At 44.3% G+C, this 24,906-nt stretch overlaps 1 protein-coding gene across 6 annotated transcripts in view; it reads left to right on the top strand.

Moving 5' to 3' along the window:
- Positions 1 to 24,906, top strand: part of MYO1B (myosin IB) — a 140,860-nt gene that overhangs the window by 15,095 nt on the left and 100,859 nt on the right. For 5 of the 6 annotated variants that reach the window (XM_083406587.1, XM_083406583.1, XM_083406586.1 and 2 more), the window contains exon 2: positions 14,441 to 14,585. In XM_083406587.1, the coding sequence (XP_083262713.1) occupies positions 14,451 to 14,585 (135 nt within the window). In that variant the 5' untranslated portion in view covers positions 14,441 to 14,450. Of the gene's footprint in view, positions 1 to 13,181; positions 13,894 to 14,440; positions 14,586 to 24,906 lie in introns of those variants that run through there. The other variant, XM_083406585.1, reaches the window with a different exon arrangement.

The raw sequence follows: 24,906 nt of genomic DNA on the forward strand, positions 1-24,906 counted from the left end.
AGCGTGACTAAGCCGCTTCTGGCGAACCAGAGCAGTGCATGGAAACGCCGTTTACCTTCCCGCCGGAACGGTGCCTATTTATCTACTTGCACTTTGACGTGCTTTTGAACTGCTAGGTTGGCAGGAGCAGGGATCGAGCAACGGGAGCTCACCCCGTCACGGGGATTCGAACCGCCAACCTTCTGATCAGCAAGTCCTAGGCTCTGTGGTTTAACCCACAGTGCCACCCGCGTCCCTGCTGTAGACATAGTTATGAGTAATTATATCTGAAGAAGAAAACTCTGTGTTTACACACTCATATCACTTCCCCCACTGCAGTCGCTTAAAGTTCTGCATGTCCCTGAAAAGAGTGATCTCTGCTTATCAGCTAATTGTTGGGTTGGGAGGCCCAAAGGCTGGGTGCTTCATTACTTATACCAGCAAGATTGTTTTTCAGGTGTGGCATCTTGAGAGAGACACCTTGCTAGGAGTGGACGGTGGTGATGTCTTCCTCATAATACAGTGGTGCCTCACAAGACGAAAAGAATCCGTTCCGCGGGTCTTTTCGTCTTGCGGTTTTTTCGTCTTGCGAAGCAAGCCCATTGACGGAGTAGCGCTATTAGCGCTATTGACATTTTAAGGGCTAAAAATGGCTTTTTAACGCTTGGGAGATTAGCGGTTTTGCTGCTAAAATTCTTTTAGCAGCTTAGCGATTCAAAATAAGGGGTTTTGGAGCAGAAATTTTTTTTCGTCATTTTCGTCTTGCGAAGCAAGCCCATAGGGAAATTCGTCTTGCGAAGTGCCTCTGCAGACGGAAAACCCTTTCGTCTTGCGGGTTTTCCGTCTTGCGAGGCATTCGTCTTGCGGGCACCACTGTAGTATAAGGAAACTTTGGTTATTATTATATTATACAATGACTGTTAAAGTTTTTCTAAGACCTCGTTTCTGATGATGCACTTGTTGCAATGAGAAATACTTGGATGTGTAAGAAATATGAAATAGGTATTTAGAAGTGGGTTAGGAGGTAAAGTTTGGAGAGGAACCCTGAAGAAGAGTCATCTGGCCTGAGTGTTTTATGTTTATCTTGGCTGTAAGCAGAATATGCCTGTGTCTTGAAGTACAGGGGTACTTTGGGTTAAGTACTTAATTCGTTCCGGAGGTCCGTTCTTAACCTGAAACTGTTCTTAACCTGAAGTACCACTTTAGCTAATGGGGCCTCCCGCTGCCACCGCACCGCCGCTAGCTAGAGCACAATTTCTGTTCTCATCCTGAAGCAAAGTTTTTAACCCGAGGTACTATTTCTGGGTTAGCGGAGTCTGTAACCTGAAACGTCTGTAACCTGAAGCATCTGTAACCTGAGGTACCACTGTATAGCTGTAAAAAAAACCACCCCAATAATATGTGGAATCATTGCTCTAAAGTGCATGAATTGGACTTCAGAAAAATCCTTACCAAGGTGCCCTTTGTTTTGCTTTTCTGTGTGATGTAATTAAAAGAGTTTCAACATGTAGTTTTGTGTCAGTCCTCCCCCACCCTAATTTTAAACCTAATTTTAGACCTAATTTTGAATTGCTTTGTTTTCCTAGAAGTGGCCTTTTAATGACCTGTCGGGTAGACACTTATTTTCCTAGACCTGTATGTTAATGATTACTGTCTAGTAAATGCAACTGAAATATATTTTAAAGGTGTCTCCAGTATTTTAAACTAGTATGGGTATGCAGTGACTGAGTAAATACTTGAAAACTAGTTTACAAGCCTTCTGATATACTGGCACTAAATGTTAACGTGACACAAGCAAGCAGTAAGTTGTAAGCTTTAAACATAACCTGGTAATCTAACTTCTCTCATTCCAAATAATTCCCTTCACTTCCCTCCTCTATTTTAAAAGGAAGTACAGTGGTACCTCGGGTTAAAAACACCTCGGGTTACAAACACTTTGGGTTACAGACTCTGCTAACCTGGAAGTAGTACCTTGGGTTAAGAACTCTGTCCCAGGTATACACCGACCCCTCTCGTTCTCCAGGCTTCAGCGAAAGCAACGCGAAGCCTCTGGAGCGTGGAGGGAGCGCTCCCTCTGCACTTTGGAGGCTTCGCGTTGCTGTTGCTGAAGCCAAGGAGCCTGCATTCGCTCCATAGGACGCACACACATTTCCCCTTAATTTTTGGAGGGGGAAAAGTGCGTCCTATGGAGCGAAAAATATGGTAACTGTCCAGGGGTCCTTTACCTTTTACCCCTCTGTGACTTGCCATGTCAGATAAATCCTCCATTGTCTGCCACTTAGGAACTGAGAGAAGTCTGGTTGGATATGCAGGACTCAGTGCCTTAGTAATATTGCCAGCCAACACGTCAACCATGTGCATTACTATTCATGCTTATTAACATGATTCCTGTTCATTGTGTCAATTGACAAGGCAGCAGGCGGAAAAACAGGCTGCCAATCAAGTTTCTTTATTGAACAAGCTGTCTTCACAAAGGTGTGACTTAGGCTTCACACACACAATCCAGACTTTAGGGCGGGTGGCAAATTAAGTTAGGAAGAAGCGGGATGTCAGCACTCCTGATTATCGTGCTAGAAAAGGCAGGTGTGGCCTGCCCAGTTGTGAGTTTGGAATTGTTGTGGATGCAAGTAGCCCTCGACTGTGTACATTGCAGTTTAATGTTAGGTTTGTGTAAGAAGGATGTTTCACTTAGGAAAAATGTGGCAACTTGTCAGTTAAGCTTGGCTAAGAGTGTATGCTGACCTCTTGTGTGTTTGGTCCAAATTATGACACCTAAAATAAACAATCCTTTGCTTGGCATTTGTGCTTCTGTTCTGTAACTCTTCTACAAACACAACCTTTGTAACCTAAGACCCCGAAAAAAGGAGCAGTCAGCTTAGTTTTAAGGGGGGAAAATACATCTAGACTTTAAACTGAAGTGATCTGCTGCTATAGGACACATTATTTCTTTCTCTTCAGCTACGCTCTTTTAGTAGCAATTTCTCTCTATAAAATTAACTCCTGCCGTTTTCCTCTTTCACTTACAGTGGTACCTTGGGTTACATACGCTTCAGGTTAAGAATGGACCTCCGGAACGAATTAAGTACGTAACCCGAGGTACCACTGTACTTTAGAGGAAATACCTGTCTGACTTAGTAATGTACGCAGCTTAAAGTTCTCAAAACATAACGCTGATGCAGATGCCTTCCGTAGCATTGACATATCCTTAAAATGTTGACATTTAGCTGGTACTAGGGTGCATTTGTGCTGCGACGAGTTCAGATCGAAAGCTGAAATGCTTCTCATGAATTGTCTTCAGAATGAATACCCTTCAGTAGCATGTGGGTGCTACACCGCCCACATTTTTGCCTGTTCAGCGTGGCCAGATAAAACCTGCCGTGTACATTTCCCTCACTACATATTGGGTGTACAGTGGTACCTCGGGTTACATACGCTTCAGGTTATGGACTCCGCTAACCCAGAAATAGTACCTCGGGTTAAGAACTTTGCTTCAGGATGAGAACAGAAATCGTGCTCCGGTGGCAGAAGGAGGCCCCATTAGCTAAAGTGGTGCTTCAGGTTAAGAACAGTTTCAGGTTAAGAACGGACCTCCGGAACGAATTAAGTACTTAACCCAAGGTACCACTGTATTTGAACATGACACTATATCTTTGCATTAGGGATCCATGTCTTCGAGTCTCAGCTAATTCCTTCTCCTCCTCCGGCCTGGCCACAAGGAGTTCAGAAGCTTTCAGTTGCGTTTTAGATGAATCGCAGCTTGCTGTATCCCTCAAACCTGTTTCTTAACTATGGTTAGTGGAAACAAGCAAGCTTCCAGCTGCAGTTCTCAACTAGCCACAGTTTAGGATTCAGACGACCTCCTAAACTGTGGTTAATGAGAAAGAAAAGCTTCCAATCTCCTTCTGATGCGACTGCAAGGAGAGGGGAAACGTGTGAGGCTGAGGCCAAATGTTCGTTGCATATTTGGGTGGTTCAGGAAACCATCCTATGGAGATCCTTAAATGTTAAGAACGGAAATAAAGTTTACACAGTTAGAATTATCCCATAGTCGGTAGTTCCACAGAAGATAAGGGTTGGAGAAAATGTTTTGTCTGCATGATTTGTAGTCACTAAAGGATGAATGTTCTAGCATTGCAAAAGCAGCAGAAGCTGTTCCTTAGCATAGCTGGCTTAGACAACATTTTTAAAGTGTATGTAGATTTCTCTACCTGCATTTTGTTGTGTTCACTTTGCAAGGAATTGCTTCTCTACTTCCCGTTCATTGGGAATTAATGAAGTGGAGTAATGCTTATGGATTGATCTGTGATATCCAGTTTTTATTTCATGACTCATTAGGTTTAGTTTTGCCTTGGCCTGCTTTAGAAACTAGCAGCTCGCATAGTTTTCTTTCAGACTAAAACACTGGGAAATAGAGATAAAATTTCTGGAATTTGTTGTACTGTAGTCTCAAAATCACTATGTGAGCTTCAGGCTTAGGGCTTTTACTATGTCAGCCTCCAAAAGTCCAGGATTCTAGTGTTTTTTGAGTTGTGGATGTTCTCAACAGCATTGAAAAGAACCCACCCTATTCCCTTTTGTAGTATTTCCGCCCTTCAGGGATTGCACTGAAAGGTGCCAAAGTATTTTCCCGTGCAGGGTAAGGTCTGTTGGTGATCCTATTGACTGGAATCTCACCTGTGTGAGTAATATAGGAACCATGACACTTACTCCAGGTTTGCCTTCATGGGTATAGCCAAGTGGGGGGAGGGGCAGGGATGGGCAGCTGCCCCCCGATCAACAAAAATATTAAAAATGCATGGCTACCTGAGGTTTCGACACCCCCCCCCCCCGACAAAAGGCCTGGCCCCCCTAACAAAAATCCTGGCTACACCCATGCTTGCCCTTAGTGATACGGTAGTACCTCAGGTTACATACGCTTCAGGTTACATACACTTCAGGTTACGGACTCCGCTAATCCAGAAATATTACCTCGGGTTAAGAACTTTGCTTCAGGATGAGAACAGAAATCGTGCAGCAGCGGCGCGGTGGCAGCAGGAGGCCCCATTAGCTAAAGTGGTGCTTCAGGTTAAGAACAGTTTCAGGTTAAGAACGGACCTCCGGAACGAATTAAGTACTTAACCCGAGGTACCACTGTATTGCACACATAACCAGATCTGATTTGCCTTATAAATATAGTATCATGATTTCCCATTCACTGTGTGATCCCTAGTAGGATGGCATTATAAAAGAAGAAAAGGACTTGGCAATTTGAAGCAGGGCAGATATGGTGGTGTAGCAGCAGAGAGGAAGCAAGTAGGTGCAGGAAAAGGGGGAGGGGAGTGAAAGGATTGGGGGCGGGGAAGAGAAACTTTTGCTGCTCCCCAAAGCTCTGGTTACAGCTTCAAATTGAAAAGGCCCAGTATTCACTGCAGGGCTCAGAGATGCACACAGTGATGATCGTAGCAAGAATTCAGAACTTTCAGATTTTTTTTGGTAGCTATTTATTTGGTGTTGGAAGAGACCTCTGGGAAAGGAAAAGGGAAAATCAATGTTCTGGATGTGTGTGCATGAGTACACTGGTAGGAAATCTAGACTATGTGTCATTCTAGGAAGAAAAAGGATAACTTGTTATAGATTCTAGAAATAAAAAAAGGATCAGCAATGCTGGAGAAAAAAATTATGCTCCGAACTGTTGTCACCTGATCATATACAGCATTTTTGTTGTGGTCTTGTGGTCAGTGTCCCTGCCATTACTGTATTATGCTCATGTCACAGAGCCTTATGAGTGCATCCACCAGGGAGGCGTTAAAATGATACCCCCGACCGCTCTGCCACTACCCTGCTTATAAGCCTCTACTCTACCAGGTGTCAGGGACACCCACAGCCTGCAGGCTATCATCTTGAGAAGCTTTTAGCAAACTGGAAGGCAAGGACAGCCTACCATCGCCAATTTCCCATTTGTCGAAACTTTGCCCTTGTTTCTGGAGCAGTCCGGCTCATTGAAGATAAACTGTCGTGACTTACACAACCAGCCACCCTCTAGCATTCCACTACAATATAATTTATTTGTAAAATGATGAATAAGGAAGGTGGGGGCAGAGAGGTAAGTAGAGTGCAAGATAAAATAAGTAAACCAAACTTAACAGCTAAGTAGCCAACCCAGAGGAAGGAACAGGGTTCAGCTCACATGCCTGGAGTATGCATGGTTCTTCACGGCTGTTTTGCTGATGACAAACACTAGATCAGACTTCTTAGCGATAGGAGATGTGGAAATGCTCTGGAAAATGTGAGGTGACACTTCCTTTGATGCAGTCCTGTCTAACTGCCCTGCAAACAAACCAGAATAAAGCCAGTTAAATAGCCAACATTGTCTTACCTCTCTGTAAACAAATCAGGACCATAGAACCATGCACTCACACAGTAAAGTTTGAAAGTACCCCAAGGGCCATCTAGTAGTTCGACCCCTTGCAAGGCAAAAATCTTGCCCAACATGGGGCTCAGACCCACAACATTGAGGTTAAGAACCTCATGCTCTGCTGACTGAGCCATCCTTTTTGCATATTGAGGATGAATTCTCAATAAACGGTTTGTCTGGAACAGTGGCGTAGCGTGGGGGGTGCAGGGGGGGCCGGCCACACCGGGCGCAACATCTGAGGGGGGGGCGCTCGCACTCGCAGCTCTCTGCCCCTACCTGGCTCACTCACTCTCTCTCACTGCAGTGCTGGCTGTGCGAATCCGATCCGCCGGGTCGCCGCCCACTGTGGAGGGGAGGGTGCCAGGCGTGCGGTGCGGAGAGAGAGCGAGGGACTATCTGGGGGAGGGACAGTGCAGCGGGGGGGGGGGGGCGCAAATTACTTGCCTTGCCCCGGGTGCTGACAACCCACGCTACGCCACTGGTCTGGAAGTGCCTGCAGAAGCCAGTCCCAATATGTTCAATGCTTCCTAAATAGTTGGTTTTAGGATTGCAGTTTAAATTGAGCTTGCTTGCCACCTGAGCAGAGTAGCTAAGCATAACTGTTAACTGTTATGACGTTTTTGTTCTTCTATTGTTGCCTTTTATTCCTTTAGAACTGCTTTGGGAACAAGTTAATTGTGGAATCGTGTAAAAATAAACATGATGGTCATGGATATCTAAAAGTGGCCTTTCTGAAAGCGATTTCACAAGGTACAAATCCAGAAGAAACATATAAAAACACGGTTTGGAGGCTTGCTCGTTCTTCCAGCGCTTGTGGTTTGCGATACTGAATGCAGCAGATCTATTTTTGATAGCTTAGTGCTTCTTTGACATCAGCAAAAGTGAAACAAAACAAAACCCATGCAAACAAGACACATAGAGCAAAAATATTTTGTCTTTGGCCCAGACAAATCTGATGTAGGGGAACAGTGCTTTCCAATTTCACATTTACTTATTATAGATTTATTGCAACAACTGTGAATTACTGCCTATTCCAGCACAGGCTGATTTGTTTGCTCAGGATCTTGTGTGTGTGACAGCGCCATCGGCTTGGAAGCATCTCAAACATGTTAGAAAGACGAGTTCTAGCTTTCTATGCTGGTACATTATTGTGGAACTGTTAACTTGCAAGCAACCCTCAAAACATTTTACATTGAAGGTTGGGCTGCCTTCAGGGTGTTCCACAGGGCAGGCGCCACTACCGAGAAGGCCCTCTGTTTGGTTCCCTGTAACCTCACTTCTCGCAATAGGGAACTGCCAGAAGGCCCTCGGCGCCGGATCTCAGTGTCCAGGCTGAACGATGGGGGTGGAGACACTCCTTCAGGTATAAAGGACCGAGGCCATATAGGGCTTTAAAGGTCAGCACCAACACTTTAAATTGTGCTTGGAAACGTACTGGGAGCCAATGCAGATCTCTCAGGACCGGTGTTATGTGGTCCCGCTGGCCACTCCCAGTCACCAGTCTAGCTGCCGCATTCTGGATTAATTGCAGTTTCCGGGTCACCTTCAAAGGCAGCCCCACGTAGAGCGCATTGCAGTAGTCCAAGCAGGAGATAACTAGAGCTTTTGAATAACATGCCTTTATTAAAGCTCTGGTTTTTAGACCTTGCTAGACCAGAGGCGGGACGCGGGTGGCCCTGTGGTCTAAACCACAGAGCCTAGGGCTTGCCGATCAGAAGGTTGGTGGTTCGAATCCCCCCAACGGGGTGAGCTCCCGTTGTTTGGTCCCAGCTCCTGCCCACCTAGCAGTTCGAAAGCACGTCAAAGTGCAAGTAGATAAATAGGTACCGCTCCAGCGGGAAGGTAAATGGTGTTTCCGTGCACTGCTGTGGTCCACCAGAAGCAGCTTAGTCATGCTGGCCACATGACCTGGAAGATGTCCGCGGACAAACGCTGGCTCCCTTGGCCTATAGAGCAAGATGAATTCCGCAACCCCAGAGTCATCTGCAACTAGACTTAATGGTCAGGGGTACTTTTACCTTTTAGACCAGAGGCTAGTGATTCCACATATCCAAATACAGTTGTACCTCGGGTTACATATGCTTCAGGTTACATATGCTTCAGGTTACAGACTCCGCTAACCCAGAAATAGTACCTCGGGTTAAAAACTTTGCTTCAGGATGAGAACAGAAATCGTGCTGCGGCGGCGCGGCAGCAGCAGGAGGCCCCATTAGCTAAAGTGGTGCTTCAGGTTAAGAACAGTTTCAGGTTAAGAACGGACCTCCAGAACGAATTAAGTACTTAACCTGAGGTACCACTGTAAATAATAAATTTAAACAAATGTGGGCTGGTGATACATGATAATATGTATGGAATTTGAATTTCATAATGGAGAGGAAAGTTTAATGTCATGGAATAAGGGCAGAAGCACAAAAAGGAACTTGCTCAATATTTTCTGAGAAGTCTCAGTGATGTTGAAGTGTAATCTGATTTTGAACCACCGTTCTCATTTTGTAGCATCAGCTTCTCTCAGTAATCCTGGAATCTTGTTTCAAGCTCTTTTAAGATGTATATTAGTGGACCGTTTGCCCAGTCTCTGTATTACGGCATTAGCTGGTGAACAGGTTCTCCCCCCAGAATTTTCATGTCAGGCACTTTAGGCGACAGAAATGCAGAGGAAGTTGTCAGCTGAGGGGAAATTTTGAGGAATTGACGGGGAAATTCTGTTCCATTGCTGACCTGTTGAAAACTGAACATTTCCACTTCTCTTATTAAAGAAGACTCAAATGGGAATCTGATCTAGGTCTTTAAGGCGTATTGCTGTTGGCATCCATCTGTCTCGAGAGACAATAGAGTGCGACTCTGGGGGGCAAAGCCAAATCACTACACTCAAAGCACCAAATTGACCTCTCTGCGGCGCAAACCTGGGCAGTGTGTATGGAGGTCTTGGGCAGCCCAGGCAACAAGACAACCTTCTCGGCCTTGCTGATGTGGTCCAAAGGAAAACAGAGTGATATGTTTGGCACCAGCTTGGCTGCAGGAGTTTCCGGAAGGAGGCATACAAGGCGCCATCCAACCATCTTAACGACTTCACTCCGGATTTGTATAGGGTATACTCCTTAGGCTTTTCTTCCCCCAAAGGTATCCTTCAAGGCAGTGGAGGTTTAGGATGAGATATTTCATTCTCTTAGATCAGGGGTAGGCAACCTAAGGCCCAATTGCCTCTCAATCCGGCCCACGGACGGTCCAGGAATCAGCGTGTTTTTTAGATGAGTACAGTGGTACCTCGGGTTACGTACGCTTCAGGTTACAGATGCTTCAGGTTACAGACTCTGCTAACCCAGAAATATTACCTTGGGTTAAGAACTTTGCTTCAGGATGAGAACAGAAATCGTGGAGCGGCACAGCAGCAGCAGGAGGCCCCATTAGCTAAAGTGGTCTTCAGGTTAAGAACAGTTTCAGGTTAAGAACAGACTCCAGAACGAATTAAGTTCTTAACCCGAGGTACCACTGTAGAATGTGTCCTTTTATTTAAAATGCATCTCTGGGCTATTCATGGGGCATAGGAATTCGTTCATTCCCCTCCCCGCAAAAAATATATACTCCGGCCCGCCACATGGTCTGAGGGACAGTGGACCAGCCCCCTGCTGAAAAAGGTTGCTGACTCCTGTCCTAGATGGACTATCTTCTTGATGAGCCCCATCTGCCCCTCACTTCCCTCTACAGCACGTGCACAGACTGCCTTCTTGACCATCGAACCCACTATTGGTCACATCCGCTCAATCAGCTGCACTCACCTGGTTTAGCTGGCCAGCCAAAGCCGTTTCTCAGGGTGTGGCTGCTGTCTCATGCTGACAGCTTCTAGGAGCCACAGGTGAGAGCTGAGGCCAGGGTGGGAACCAAAGCTGGACAAACTACCACAGAAGGAGCATGACGTGTCTCCCACCAGAGGTACCCCCCCTCACCTTACACCCCATACACCCCAAGTAAAATAATGTAGGAATAATAATGGGAAGCATAATATTTTATCGATAACGTCTGATACCTAAAGGCGTTGTTGATATGCAGCACTTTGCTTGCTGGAAATGGAGTTTGTCTAATGCTGATTTGAAAATCCTTGAGAATGTCCTTTGGTTAATTTCATTTGGCAGAGATTTGTGATATTATAGCATATGGCCTAAAATGGGTCCAATTCTCCACCCCTCCCCCTTGTTCTTTGACTTGAATTGAAAGATTTACAACTTTCTTTCTCCTCAGTCTCAGTCAATCTATATATCTTGAAAGAATGTATTTTTAATACCCTAAATGGCTGAATACATTTTTAGTGCCTGTGTCACTGTGACACCATAAATTAGGACACTGTGCCAGAGGCTATTCATTCAACCTTATGTTTACTCGAAAACATGCCTCACTGTGTTCAGTGGGGCTTACTCCCAGGTAAATATTCATGTGATTGCAGTCACAGTTTCTAAATATAATAAGGAAATGGGAAAAAATGTATTTATGTTAATGATCCTGCCCAGTTTTTGCTTCTGAGGATATTTTGGAGTGGTGATGGTCTTTAAAAATAGAATCTGCTGAGCTCCTTAGGTCCTGATGTTCTTATCCATTTTCTTTTCCTGAATGGATGCTTAATTTGAATAGCACACTGAACTGTTTCCTTGTGCATTCTTAATTTATTTGTTAAAAATTGAAACTTCTCATATTGTTTTGGGAGTTCAATGTGGAATATATTTATGATCTTAGTAAACAATTTGACAGGGTGCTGACAAAGCAGTTGCAGAAAATTGTGTACATGTTTAAGATTGTTGAACACTTGAGTAATGCTTAATGATGAGTCTTTTATTAGTATGCCTGTTCATTTTACCCACTGATCTACGTTAACTTTAGGAGGATATTGGTGACAGTAACTAACCTACTAATAATTTCTCTTAGTTATTGCAATACATTGTTGATTAAGAGTGTATAAATTGAGCATCATCATCATCATTTCCACTTGGTGGGAATGACTAATTTTTGTCACTAAAGTCTAATGTAGTTTTGATTTTGGAGTACAGTGGGCGTTTCTTAAACTTCTTCCAGCAAAGAAGCTCTTTGACGCCTAGTCTTCTCCTACTCTCTCTGCGCAAAAGCCTTCTGCGCAAGGAGGGCGTAGGCAGCGGAGGACCTCTACTCTCCCCGCTGGTCCCCGGCAAGGAGTCATGGGACCGCCTCGCCGCTTCCCCCATCTGCCCCCCTTCTCCACTGGTGCTACGCTGATTCTCTTCCCCAGAAGATGGCCTGCCTCTCCCAATCCCGGGAAGCTCTCTGGAATCCCTCTGGATTTTGCTCTCTCCCTCCAGCACTGATGGCAGTTCCCTGACAGATATCATTAGATTATCCATGCTAGAGAAACAAACCTTTTTTCACACACACACCCCTTTTAAACAGTGTTTGTCCTATAAATGTTGGGTGTGTGGGTGTCAAGCAGACTTGAATACAGAGCTTTTGGCTACAATTGACTTTACACAGTGTTTATGGGCAACATCTCAAAGCAACCTATCTAATTTATTTAGATAGACTTAGACAGGCTTGTCAAGGATAAAGCTAACCATGGTTGCTGTATACTAGTTCCAAGATCAGAGGAGGATGCTATCAGCTCCTGCTTTTGGGCTTCCTGCAAGTCACCTGTGTTATGTACTGAAGTTCTCACCCTGGGCCAGCAGGGGGATACTGTAGATAGTTATGCAAATATGGGATCGAAAGTGACGTTCAGTGATTGGATAGTTTTAGAAAATTGTTACAGTAACATTGTTCAGGAGCTCTATATAAGCAGGCTGACTGAAGCCTTCAGTTCAGTTCTGTTCTGGCCTGTGAATAAACAAGAGCTGTTTGAAGAATCGCTGTGTCGTCTGATATGTTCACCCACAACTTAACAACCTGGTTAGCTGATCCAAGAGTTTTTGATCCAGCAGGGGTGCTCTTGTGTTCTCCTTGCTTAATCTTGCTGTAGGTAGATCTTTTTGATTTGGCAGTTTGACCCAGAACTAATGCGGCTGCGTAAGCTGTGCTGCTGCTTCAGCTTGGAACACTTTAAATGTCACTTTAGAACTGTTTCTTGGTTTCGTCTTGTTGGAATAGGAGGCTTATTGGTTTGGCTTTGTCCACACTTGAAATTCCACAGCGGTGATGCATTTTAGTATGGTAGGTAGCTTGTAATTTAGCGTGGTAAAAAACCGAGACTCTGCTTCAGACTGAAAAAATTTAGCCACAAATGACCTTATTAGGATTTGTATTGCTCAGGAAAGCATGCTTTGAGAAGTGCAGATCCAATGCAAACAAATTTCAATTATTAACTTAAAGTCAGAAGTTGTTGTTTTGGTGTTTCTGACATGGAAGAGTTTGACACTTTGGGTTCTGAAGGTGATCTGCATAAAACCTAGAGGCAGTTGATGCAGAATGGGTGTGAGGTTTTAGAGTCTCTTGTACAAAGAATGGGTATGTACTGTATTTTTCCATGTATAAGACGACCTTTCCCCCTGAATTTTTTGTGATAAATTGATGGGCGTCTTATACACGGGTTATAAGCAGCGCTGAGCCAGGCACCAGGCGCGGGGCCAGCAGGTGCGACAAGCTCCAGCTGAAGCCCTGCAATGCGCCCGTCATGATGGCCATAGCGCTGCCCAGACCTCCTGCCTGCCGCCCTATCCATCCATGGCCACGCTGTGTTTACCTCAGCTGCAGGTGGCGAGGCTTCGGATTGGCTGCAGGAACTTCCTGCAGCCAATCTGAAGCCGCGCCAGCATCACCGCCCACCCAGAAGCCATGCCAGCGTCACGGAATTCAGTCCCTGTGCAGTGAGGCGTACGCAGCGTGCGGGAACTGACTGAGCTGGCGGCAGGCCGGATTTACGAGCCTGGAGGGCCGCATCTGGCCCCCAGGCCTTAGTTTGCCGACCCCTGTTCTATGCAGTTACGTTTTCCTTTTGTTTGGTTTTCTTCTTCCAGACCAAATGCCTTTATTTCCTTTTTATAAAGAATACAACAAGGCTTTCAGCCAAGCCTACGTAAGGCGGTGGGATCCTTTGGGATCCTTCTAGTCTTTTCTGATGAGTTTTGTTCTGTTCCGGACCCTCCCAGTTCAGTGCTAATACCAGGCTTATTAACCACCTGCAGCCGATTAAATAGGTTGCCCATTAACCCCTTCAGTACACGTACACTTAAAGCCAAATTGTTTCCTTTTGTTTGGAAGCCATGGATGCGTCTAATTACAGCTTTTTGGAAACGTGAATTAAAGGGACTCTTTCTATATAGTGTGGAGATAAACACAAGGCTGCGGCCTTACAGTGTGCATTAAATTTTCCTGTACCTTCAGTTAGCTTTGCAGATGGAATAATTCTCATGGAGGCACCTCTCTGGCAAGATAAGCCGCCATGACCATAATTCTACCATGTACATGTTTTAATTAAGGTACAGAGGCCCTGCTTCTTAATGGTTGGCCACCCCAGTGCTGTGACAGCCTGGTTGCTTTTGAGACGTAGCCACGATAATTCTTACAAGGCAGTAAGTCTGCTTGTTTTAGCTGTACATTCGCAACTTTATTCTTTAGGATGGTTATGATTTTGTCATGGCTAATAATAATTGTATTATTTGTATCCCGCCCATCTGACTGGGTTGCCCCATCTACTCTGGGCAGCTTCTAGCATATATAAAAACATAATACAGTGGTACCTTGGGTTAAGAACTTAATTCATTCTGGAGATCCGTTCTTAACCTGAAACTGAAACCAGAGGTACCACTTTAGCTAATGGGGCCTTTCACTGCAAGGAGACCTGAGTTCTTGGTGCCTTCTACCTTCCTTGAATGTTTTTTTCATAGTTGCGATATAACGAAAGCAAACAGTGGAAACAGTTGTTTTCTGACCTTGAAGGCAATGCTCTCGAGTGCTTCTGCTCAGTTTCTTTTGATTACACCGCCTGCTGTGAGCAATTTTTCCAAAATACCCCTTCCCCCCTCCTGTGTTGCTATGTGCTTGAAAGTCATTTGAGGTACTTTGTACTTGTGTTTTATGTTAAAGTTTAATCTCCTTGCTTTTGGTTTCTGCTTGCAGTAAAGAGAAAATGGCAAAGATGGAGGTGAAGACATCTCTTTTGGACAACATGATCGGGGTAGGGGATATGGTGCTTCTCGAGCCGCTCACGGAGGAATCCTTTATCGATAATCTCAAACAGCGTTTTGATCACAGTGAGATATATGTAAGTATGCTGTAACCTTACTCTATAATGGAGCTTGTATAGAAAGCCTCACCCAGGATCTCAATACCTTAAGGCAGCGGTTTTCAACCTGTGGGTCCCCAGATGTTGTTGGACTACAACTCCCATCATCCCTGAGCTCTGGCCTTGGTAGCTAGGGGTGATGGGAGTTGTAGTTCAACAACATCTGGGGACCCACAGGTTGAGAAAGGCTGCCTCAAGGACTGCCTCCATACAACCTGACCCAGATCATCTGAGACCCTTCTCTGTGTCCCCCCTCCCCAAGAGGTTTGGAGGGCAGCAACATGAGAATGGACCTTTTCTGTGGCGGCTCCCCGACTGTGGAATGCTCTTTCCTGAGAGGCTTGCCTGGTGCCATCATTATATGTCTTTAAGCACCAGGCAAAAACATTCCTCTTTACCCAGGCCTTTGGCCATTAATCTATGGCCTTTTAAATGTGGGAGGTCTCAGCTCCTGCCCACCTAGCAGTTCGAAAGCACGTCAAAGTGCAAGTAGATAAATAGGTACCACCCTGGCGGGAAGGTATACGACGTATCCGTGTGCTGCTCTGGTTTTGCCAGAAGCGGCTTGGTCATGCTGGCCACATGACCCGGAAAAACTGTCTGCGGACAAACACCGGCTCCCTTGGCCAGTAAAGCGAGATGACTGCTGCAACCCCAGAGTTGTTCATGATTGGACTTAACTGTCAGGGGTCCTTTACCTTTACTGTTATTATGCTTTTTTCTGTGATTGTTTTATTGTCTTTTATTATGCTATGTAAATTATGCTTTTAATGTTGTACACTACCCTGGGATCTTCAGATAAATTGTGGTATATAAATTGAATGAATGAATGAATGATAGATAGATATAGATAGAAATATGGGATCGTTCCATGCATTTAGGTACAGGGATTCAAAATTGTATTTAGACACAGAATTGGTCGCGTCCTGAACAGACAAATAAACACATAGAAAATCAGGATATGCAATGAAGATGTGAATAACATTAATGGAATGCAGTGGTATGGTTCTCATTGATACCTATGCATCAAACCAATGTGACAAACAATAACTAAACACCAAACATGTTTCGACTCCCGTGAGCTCTGCCTTACTAGTCAAGAAATCTGTTGCACAATTTGTCACCCAAAATTAGCCACTTGCCTGATAGTTGACACTCTGAGCTGACCAATCAAATACATAAGGCTGCAAATACCCACTCGGTGAACATGAAACAATGGTGTTTTTTCACACAGGCTCAGTCATATATGTTTTAGGAGTATCTCCAGATCTTAGGTTTTAGATGTCAGCTATCCACCATGTGTTCTACATGGATTTAAAATGCTCACAGTATTTTTTTAAAAAAAACTTATAAATGTTTTGAACCGTTGTGTGCATAACAGAGGATAAATAAACCCCTTCAGCTGATAACATGGTAATCCTGAAGCGATGTCATTTTAATGTGATGAATTGCAATCTTTTCACTTGCCTGTTTTATTAAAAATAATAAATAAATAAATAAATGCTGGGGACTGAATTTTGTTGTTGGGTCTTCTGGAATGTTTCCTAACAACATAAAACCATCATTGTGTTAAGACTTTATTAAGCAGGTTGAGGGGAGAGAAGTGGTGCTGGGAGGGAGTTTAAGGTATATAACAGAGGAGAAGGAGTGGAGTTGTTTGACAGCATGAAACCCTGGAGTGGCTCAGGATGGTAGAGTTGGAGGAGGAGAAGCAACTTTCAAGGCAGGGCTATCTTGGGGGTGGAAAGGTAACAAAAAGTATGGTCAAGGCCACTTTTAAAAGCAAATGCATGTATTTCGTAACTGGGAAACTTGCCTAGGGGTCAACAGGTGCCCTTGATTCCTGAAAGTGAATTGCATAATAATACACCTTGCTTTTCCTTTCCTTTTGAACTCATTCTGGAGTTTGCTTGGTGGACTCCTCTGTTGACAAGACTCTTGATTTATGCACATGAGATTTCCCTCCTCTGAGCAGATTCCCCCCTCCCCCAAAGCTTTTTGTGTGTGTAAACTGCTACTGTTTAGGACCTCAAAAAAAGAGAAAGGATCGCAGTGTTGGTCTGTCTTCAAAGGGCATTCTTCCCTTTTGATAAGGAGAGTATTCTGTGACTCAGAGTTGCTTTAGGCTTTTTGACTGCTCAGCCGCTTGCATAGACTCAGCCAACAGGCTTTGCCAAAGTGAGAGGCGTGGGCTAGATCCCGCTGTTTAGAACGGTGATCTGTGCAGGTGTAGAGCTATAAAGGTTTAGAGGTTGGGTGCAGGGCCACAAGGATGTATGCTCCCCACCCCATGCCAGTGAACTCCCCTTGTCTCACTCAGCTTCCATTTCAGAATAAATGTGAAAGCATTGCTAACCAGAGTTAGAAATGAAACTATAATTGTTAAGTTGTGGGTGAACATATCAGACGACACAGCAATTCTTCAAACAGCTCTTATTTATTCATAGGCCAGAACAGAACTGAACTGAAGGGTTCAGCCAGCCTGCTTATATAGAGCTCCACTAGAACACAACAGTAACTATTTTCTGTAATTAACCAATCACTGAACGTCACTTTCAATCCCTTATTTGCATATGTGGACCTGAGTGAAAACTATCAACTGTATCTCCCTGCTGGCCCAGGGTGAGAACTTCAGTACATAACAATAATAATATTAATTTATTATTTGTACCCCACCCATCTGACTGGGTTGCCCCAGATAATCTGGGTGGCTTCCAACATATATAAAAACATAACAAAACCTTAAACATTAAAAAGCTTCCCTATACAGGGCTGTCTTCAGAGGTCTTCTAAAGGATATGTAATTACTCATCCGCTTGACATCTGATAGGAGGGTGCCACTACTGAGAAGGCCCTCTGCTTGGTTCCCTTTAGCTTCACATTTTGCAGTGAGGGAACTGCTAGAAGGCCCTCAGTGCTGGATCTCAGGGTCCAGGCTGAACGATGGGAGTGGAGACTCTGCCTCAGGTATAAAGGGTATTTAGGGCTTTCAAGGTCAGCACCAACACTTTGAATTGTGCTCTGAAACAAACTGAGAGCCGATGTACAGTATGTCTTTCAGGACCAGTGTTATATGGTCCTGGCGGCCATTCCCAGTCACCAGTCTAGCTGCTGCATTCTGGATTAGTTGTCGTTTCTGGTCACCTTCTAAGGTAGCTTCACGTAGACCAATATGCAGTAGTCAAAGCAGGAGATAACCAGGGCATGTACCAATCTAGCAAGACAGTGCGCAGGCAGGTAGAGTCTCAGCCGGTGTACCAGATGAAACTGGTGGACAGCCGCCCTGGATGCAGAATTACACTTGTTTACCTGCCAGTTCTACCATGCCTCTTCTCCTTTCTCTCTCACCCTCTGTTTTATTGCTTTACAGAGATTTATTTAGGACTGTTAGCTAATTTTCATTTTGCTGTTACAGTGTCATTCTTAAGGGCTGACAGGGACCTGCTTATAAACAAGGTTGTTTAAAGAAAAGAAAAAGAAAGCAGGATTTCACATGCTCCAGGCTACAGAAAGCCTCATGGGGATTGTCTCTTCATATCAAGGGCATGTGAGAGCCTGCTTCACTTATATTTATTTTTTAAAAACCTAGCAAGCACTGTGTAAGGGTCCAGACTTCTGTTACTTTTCTGCTTTTGTCTTAGGATTCTCAGTGTCTGTACTGAAAGCTAGCCAGATGAGGGTTTTAGATATACATAGGTAGCCGTGTTGGTCTGCCATAGTCGAAACAAAATAAAAAAAATTCCTTCTAGTAGCACCTTAGAGACCAACTAAGTTTGTTATTGCTATGAGCTTTCGTGTGCATTCAGATACACGAAAGCTCACACCAGTAACAAACTTAGTTGGTCTCTAAGGTGCTACTGGAAGGAATTTTTTTATTTTGTTTTGAGATCAGTTTTTTTTTTTAAAAATTGCTTGCAAGTTTAAGAAAAGCAAAGTGTGTGTATGTCTGTAATATAGCCCTGCATTTGTCTGTTAGAGATAAAATGGGATCAATTGTTTTTTCTTTCTTTAAAAGTTCACTAAAGCTATAGACTTTGGTTAACTATTGCCACCCTCGACGTTCAGATGTAGAACTTAGTTTTAGTGTCACCTCACACCATTTTGGGTTGGCAGTTTGAATCCCCGCTATGGGGTGAGCTCCCGTTGCTTGGTCCCTGCTCCTGCCAACCTAGCAGTTCGAAAGCATGAAGTGCAAGTAGATAAATAGGTACCACTCCGGTGGGAAGGTAAATGGCGTTTCCATGCGCTGCTCTGGTTCACCAGAAGCAGCTTAGTCATGCTGGCCACATGACCCGGAAGCTGTACACCGGCTCCCTCGGCCAATAAAGCGAGATGAGCGCCGCAACCCCAGAGTCATCCGCGACTGGACCTAATGGTCAGGGGTCCCTTTACCTCTCAAGGTGCATAGCTAAAGATGCTGCAATTGAATGTGGCAAATGCATCTCAGCGGACTGGGATTGGCTGAAGCTCCAGACTGATTGACACTTGCAGCATGTGAAATTTATTATTATTTATATCCCCGCCCATCCTCCCAAATGGCCCTTTAGGTGGATTTGGCTGTTAAACCTACTGCCTTGAACAACTTTCAGGTACGGAGGTGAGATGCCTGGTTTTGCCTGTTAGTTTCTACTCTTTATTTTTGACTCTGTTCCTTCTGGATAGCCAGGTGGTTGTCAAACATACGAGTGAGGAAATGATGACCTGGTACCGTGGCGAAATTAGTTGCAGTGTTTCCTTTGGTGCAATTTACTTAGAGACATTTGCCTTCCGGGTGGTAATGCCTATTAACTTAAAGCAGAGCTGTTTGGTCCGGTGTCAGATTAAAAAAATACTTTCAAGCAAGTATGAAAATCCTAGTCATCATATCTTGGCCAAAAAAAGAGAAATGATGGGGGCAGCCAACATAACTGATTATTTTCACTTAAAACAATTGGTAGGACCAATGAGATTGAAGTAAACACTTTCTTCTTAGATTTGCCTTTGATTGTCTGTGTAAAGAAGGTCGCTTTTTCACTGAGGCACCAGGTCATGTTCTTGCTACCGGTGTTGCTCTGTTGCTTTTTTTTATTTTCCAAGTAATGCTAAGAATGTCGTTTGTGCTCCCAATCGTTCTATCGCTATGTAAATTTTGCTGCCCTCGCTGCTTTCCCTCCTTACTGAACCCGTTTCCCTGCCCTCTGGAGCATGTTGTACCTCTTGTTAAATGTGCTCTGCTTAATTGTAAAGCAAACCTCAGCCCTGAAACCTCACATCCTGAAATCTGAAACTTTGCTTGGCCTGACGGATCAAGGAAGGCAAAGACTGCTCTTGGATTTGCAAGAATTTTGAACCTGATACATAGTTAAATGCGCAGAAGGATCCGTGGTGGTTCTGTTCTAGTGAGGGAGCATTCAAGTACAGACACAAACTCTTGCCTTCCTCAAGGTGCAAGGTTTCCCTTTTCTAAAACGCTTTGTGCATGTGGGGCTGTGGATAAGGGGCACGGTTCTTTAGTGAATATAAGGCAGTGAGAAAAGATACAGAGAAATCAAGTGTATATTCAAAGGTATATGCTAGCCACTCTTCTTCCCCTCTCCCTCACCCACAATCAGGCTGCTTTTCAGTCTCCCCAGGGCTTTAAAATGCAATTTAGGGGGGAAGGGGTTGTTACATGAGATGCCGAAAATGTACTCTTTTAAAGTGAAGGAACTTCAAAGGGAGCCTGCGAATTTCAAGGCTATCATAATTGCGGCTCGAACCGAGACAAAGAAATTTTCACACATTTTATGCGATAGGTGACCTACCAACATTACTGGGTAGCGAAAAATGATGACCATGCTTTTCTGCATTTAATTTGCTCCATACCTCACTTCTCACACACACCCTTCCCACCAAACCTTCACACACACACACACACACACAAAGTAGAGTTCGAAAGTACCGCAAGGGTCATGTAGTCCAACCCCCTTCTTGCCCAACATGGGGTTCAGACCCATGACCCTGAGGTTAAGAACCTCATGTTCTGCTGACTGAGCCATCCCAGCAGTAGAATATCTCCTGTAGAATTGTAGAGTTTGAGGGCCATCTAGTTGAATCATCTGCAAAGCAGGGAACTCTGCTAAAGCATCCATGACAGATGGCCATCCAACTTGCTCAGAAGCCTCCAAGTAAGGAGAGTCCACAACCTCCCTGGGAGACTGTTCCACTCTCAAACAGCTCTCACTGTCAGAAAGTTTTTCCTGATGTTGAGTCGGACTTTCCTTTCTCGGTCATTGGTTCAAGTCCTACCTTCCAGAACAGGAGAAAACATCTTGCTCCATCTTCCATGTGACAGCCTTTGAGGTAGCTGAACCTCATATTTGAGATCTTTGAACCAGCACCTCTCATTTACAGTCTTGAGAGCCAGTGTGGCGTAGTGGTTGAGAGCGGTAGTCTTGTAATCTGGGGAACCGGGTTCGCGTCTCCGCTCCTCCACATGCAGCTGCTGGGTGACCTTGGGCCAGTCACACTTCCTTGAAGTCTCTCAGCCCCACTCACCTCACAGAGTGTTTGTTGTGGGGGAGGAAGGGAAAGGAGAATGTTAGCCGCTTTGAGACTCCTTAAAGGGAGTGAAAGGCGGGATATCAAATCCAAAACTCTTCTACTCCTCTTCATGATTCATTTTTTAAATAATTTTTTTGGGGGGAAGATCAAGAAGTGGTCTAGCAGTTCTGTCCGCACCAGGGATTCAGCATGTGCTGGGGGCAGGAAGCACAGAGGAAAGAGAACAGTTTTACTGGCACCAAGGTAGAAATGGAGAGCAGCTGTGAGTCTCAAGGTAAATTACCTTGACTGGTAACCGTAGATTGAGTCACAGGCAAAATTGTTCTTAATTTTCTTTACTCGAAAGGCAGGCTGTCTATCCCGTAAGTGCTGGGATGCATAAATCACACATACCTATCTACCTTTGCCAGTTTAGATTCTGTGTTCTGCCCTTGAAACAGCTTGGCTGTTCAATTGGCCATGATTCCTGTGTTAATGAAAGTACTGTATCTAATCCTCCCTATAGAATCAATAATGATGCAATGCAGAATTGCATTCTCTCCCTTTTTGGCCCGAGGAATAGAGTTAATGCATTTTTGTATTTATGATTTCCTGGAATAAAAGAGGGGCGGGCACTTCCCCTCCCGCCTCTCCTTGTCAGTCTTCAACGGCCAAGTAAATTTCCTTTCAGGTCTATTGATCCAGTGCAGTGAGTTCTTTAAGAGCAGGGAAGAGTGCCATCTCTTCTGTTCCACCCCGCCCTCTCAGTCGCTGCCTCGCCATTTACTGCCTTTGACTTGGATCCAAGAACTGGCATGCTGCCTTCAACTAACTAGGGGAGAGATGAATAGGTGTGTAAAACAGCTCTCTTTTAGAAGGTGCAATGAAATGTGCTACGGCTGCGTCTGATTTTCAGCCCATTAACAGATCTGCAAGCTATAGTGTCTAGATCAGGGGTGGGGAATCTTGCTCTGCAACTTGCATCATTCCTGACAATTGGACATCCTGGCTGGGGAACATGGAATATAGGGCGAGATTCAGCAAAGTTGTTGTGTGCGCGGAATAAGGTCCACAACAGGATTCCCACCACTCTTCTCCCCTTGGGCGCCCTATAAATCTGCTCTGGAGGCTTTGGAAAACCCCAGAACATGCTTAGGGAGGCACAGGGCCAAGCAAAAGGAAGAAGTCCTGCTATGTAAGTGGACTTCATTCATTGCCCACACGCCCCACTTAGTGCAACAATGAATTCCTCCCATAGTGTCCAATAGCATCTGGAGGGCATCAGACACTACGAATCAACTAGTTGGTTGATTGGACTGCCTTAGTGATGCAAATACTCTTGATTGTCATCAACTCTTAGTGCTACCAGATTTATTAAAAGACCTTTTGATATATTGCAGTTTAATTTCAGTATCTGACTTAACTTCTTCTGTGCTTGTGGCTGTTGTAAATGGCAGCAGTTATTATTAAAAGGATTTCTATACAGTGGTACCTCAGGTTACATACGCTTCAGGTTACATACGCTTCAGGTTACATACGCTTCAGGTTACAGACTCCGCTAACCCAGAAATAGTGCTTCAGGTTAAGAACTTTGCTTCAGGATGAGAACAGAAATCGTGCAGCAGCGGCGCGGTGGCAGCAGGAGGCCCCATTAGCTAAAGTGGTGCTTCAGGTTAAGAACAGTTTCAGGTTAAGAACGGACCTCCGGAAGAAATTAAGTACTTAACCCGAGGTACCACTGTACTGCTTTTCATTTGGAGAAGAAATGCCATGCGATTTTGCAAACACATAAAAGCCAACAGGAAAGCAATAAGCAAAACCAAAATGAGGGATAGCTCAGTTGGTAGAACATGATGCTCTTAATCTGAGCGTCATAGGTTTGAGCCCCACATTAGGCAAAAGATTCCTGCATTGCAGGGGGCGGGGCGGGTGGACGAGATGAGCCTTGTAGTCCCTTAAAGGGACCCCTGACCATTAGGTCCAGTTGTGGCCGACTCTGGGGTTGCGGCGCTCATCTCGCTTTATTGGCCGAGGGAGCCAGCGTACAGTTTCCGGAACATGTGGCCAGCATGACTAAGCCACTTCTGGCGAACCAGAGCAGCTCACAGAAATGCCGTTTACCTTCTCGCCGGAGCGGTACTTATTTATCTACTTGCACTTTGACGTGCTTTGGAACTACTAGGTTGGCAGGAGCAGGGACCAAGCAACGGGAGCTCACCCTGTTGCGGGGATTCGAACCGCCGACCTTCTGATCGGCAAGTCCTAGGCTCTGTGGTTTAGCCCACAGCGCCACCCTGTAGCATCCCTGTAGCAACTCTACAATTCTATGATTCCAATATAGGATTCCTGTAAAGTAGTAATATAGTGAGAGCTGATAAAAAAGACAGCTTATATAAGAAAGAAAAGGAAACAAGGAATATATTTATTAGAACAACAAATAAGAGAATTTGAGATAGAAAATTTAGAAACTTGTGCTTCAGAAATCTGCAAACAATTACTCCTGGCTTGAAAACAAGAACGGAAAAAAGGCAAATATGTGGCAAGACCATTGAGATTAAAAACAAAAACAAAAAACCCTGAACAAATAAAAAGATATTTGAGAAACCGAACAAAGCTGATAAACTTCTGCCCCCATATGTTGAAGAAGGAAGAGATAAATAAATAGCCTTATAAACCCCCCCCCCCCACCAGACAAGAATGGGCTGTAACATCCAAACAGATTGTTATGGAATTTGAGAAATTTAATAGAACATAATATAAAATGGAGAGTTATTTATCGACTGAGGTTAATAAATTCTTAAACTCTTTAAAATTGTCTAAACTAAAAGAAGAGGATGTAAGGAAATTGAATGCACCAGTTGAAATGGAGGACGTAAAAGCTGCTCTAAAAGGACTTTCAGGAATGGATGGAATTGTACCATAACTTTATTTTATTTTTAAACAAAAATTCCTGATGGTGCAGCTTTGACACACTAACTTCTATGATTAATTCAATAAAAATGTCTAAAAACATGCCAAGAACCTGGGAGAATGCCAAAATAGTAGTTGTTCTTAAAGAAAACCTCTTAAAACTTCATTGTATAGTTCTTTGTCATTGTTCAATTACGATGTAAAGTTATGGACCCAAAGTACTAGCTAACCGTTTAAATAGAATAATTGAAAGAGAATAACCAGACTTTGTAAAAGACAGAAGAGTGACACAGTGTAATAAAAACAAATAAAAAGAACCAGGAACATTTATTTTTATGGATGCCGGAAAAGCTTTTGACCATATTGAATGTATGTCTGTATTTAATAACAACAACAACAACAACAACAACAACAACAACAACAATATATTTATAGCCCACCCACCTGACTGGGTTTCCCCAGCCACTCTGGGTGGCTCCCAACAGAATATTAAAAACAGAATCAAACATCAAACATTAAAAACTTCCCTAAACAGGGCTGCCTTCAGATGTCTTCTAAAAGTCAGATGGGAAGGTGTTCCACAGGGCGGGTGCCACTACCGAGAAGGCCCTCTGCCTGGTTCCCTGTAACTTCACTTCTTGCAGTGAGGGAACCTCCAGAAGGCCCTCGGAGCTGGACCTCAGTGTCCGGGCTGAACGATGGGGTTGGAGGTGCAATTTTAGAAACTCAGATATATAAGCTAGGCACCAAATGGCCCCTTAAACCTGGGTTATAGTCACCCCAATGGAACATCTGTTCACCAGTTGGTTAAACTAGATGACTCTTGGGAACCCCTTCCAGCGCTACAGTTTTTCGATTCTATGATCTTAATTACATTGCTTGACTGTAG

Source organism: Podarcis tiliguerta (assembly GCF_965153285.1).
Source record: "Podarcis tiliguerta genome assembly, chromosome: 1".
NCBI classification, from domain to species: Eukaryota; Metazoa; Chordata; class Lepidosauria; order Squamata; family Lacertidae; genus Podarcis; species Podarcis tiliguerta.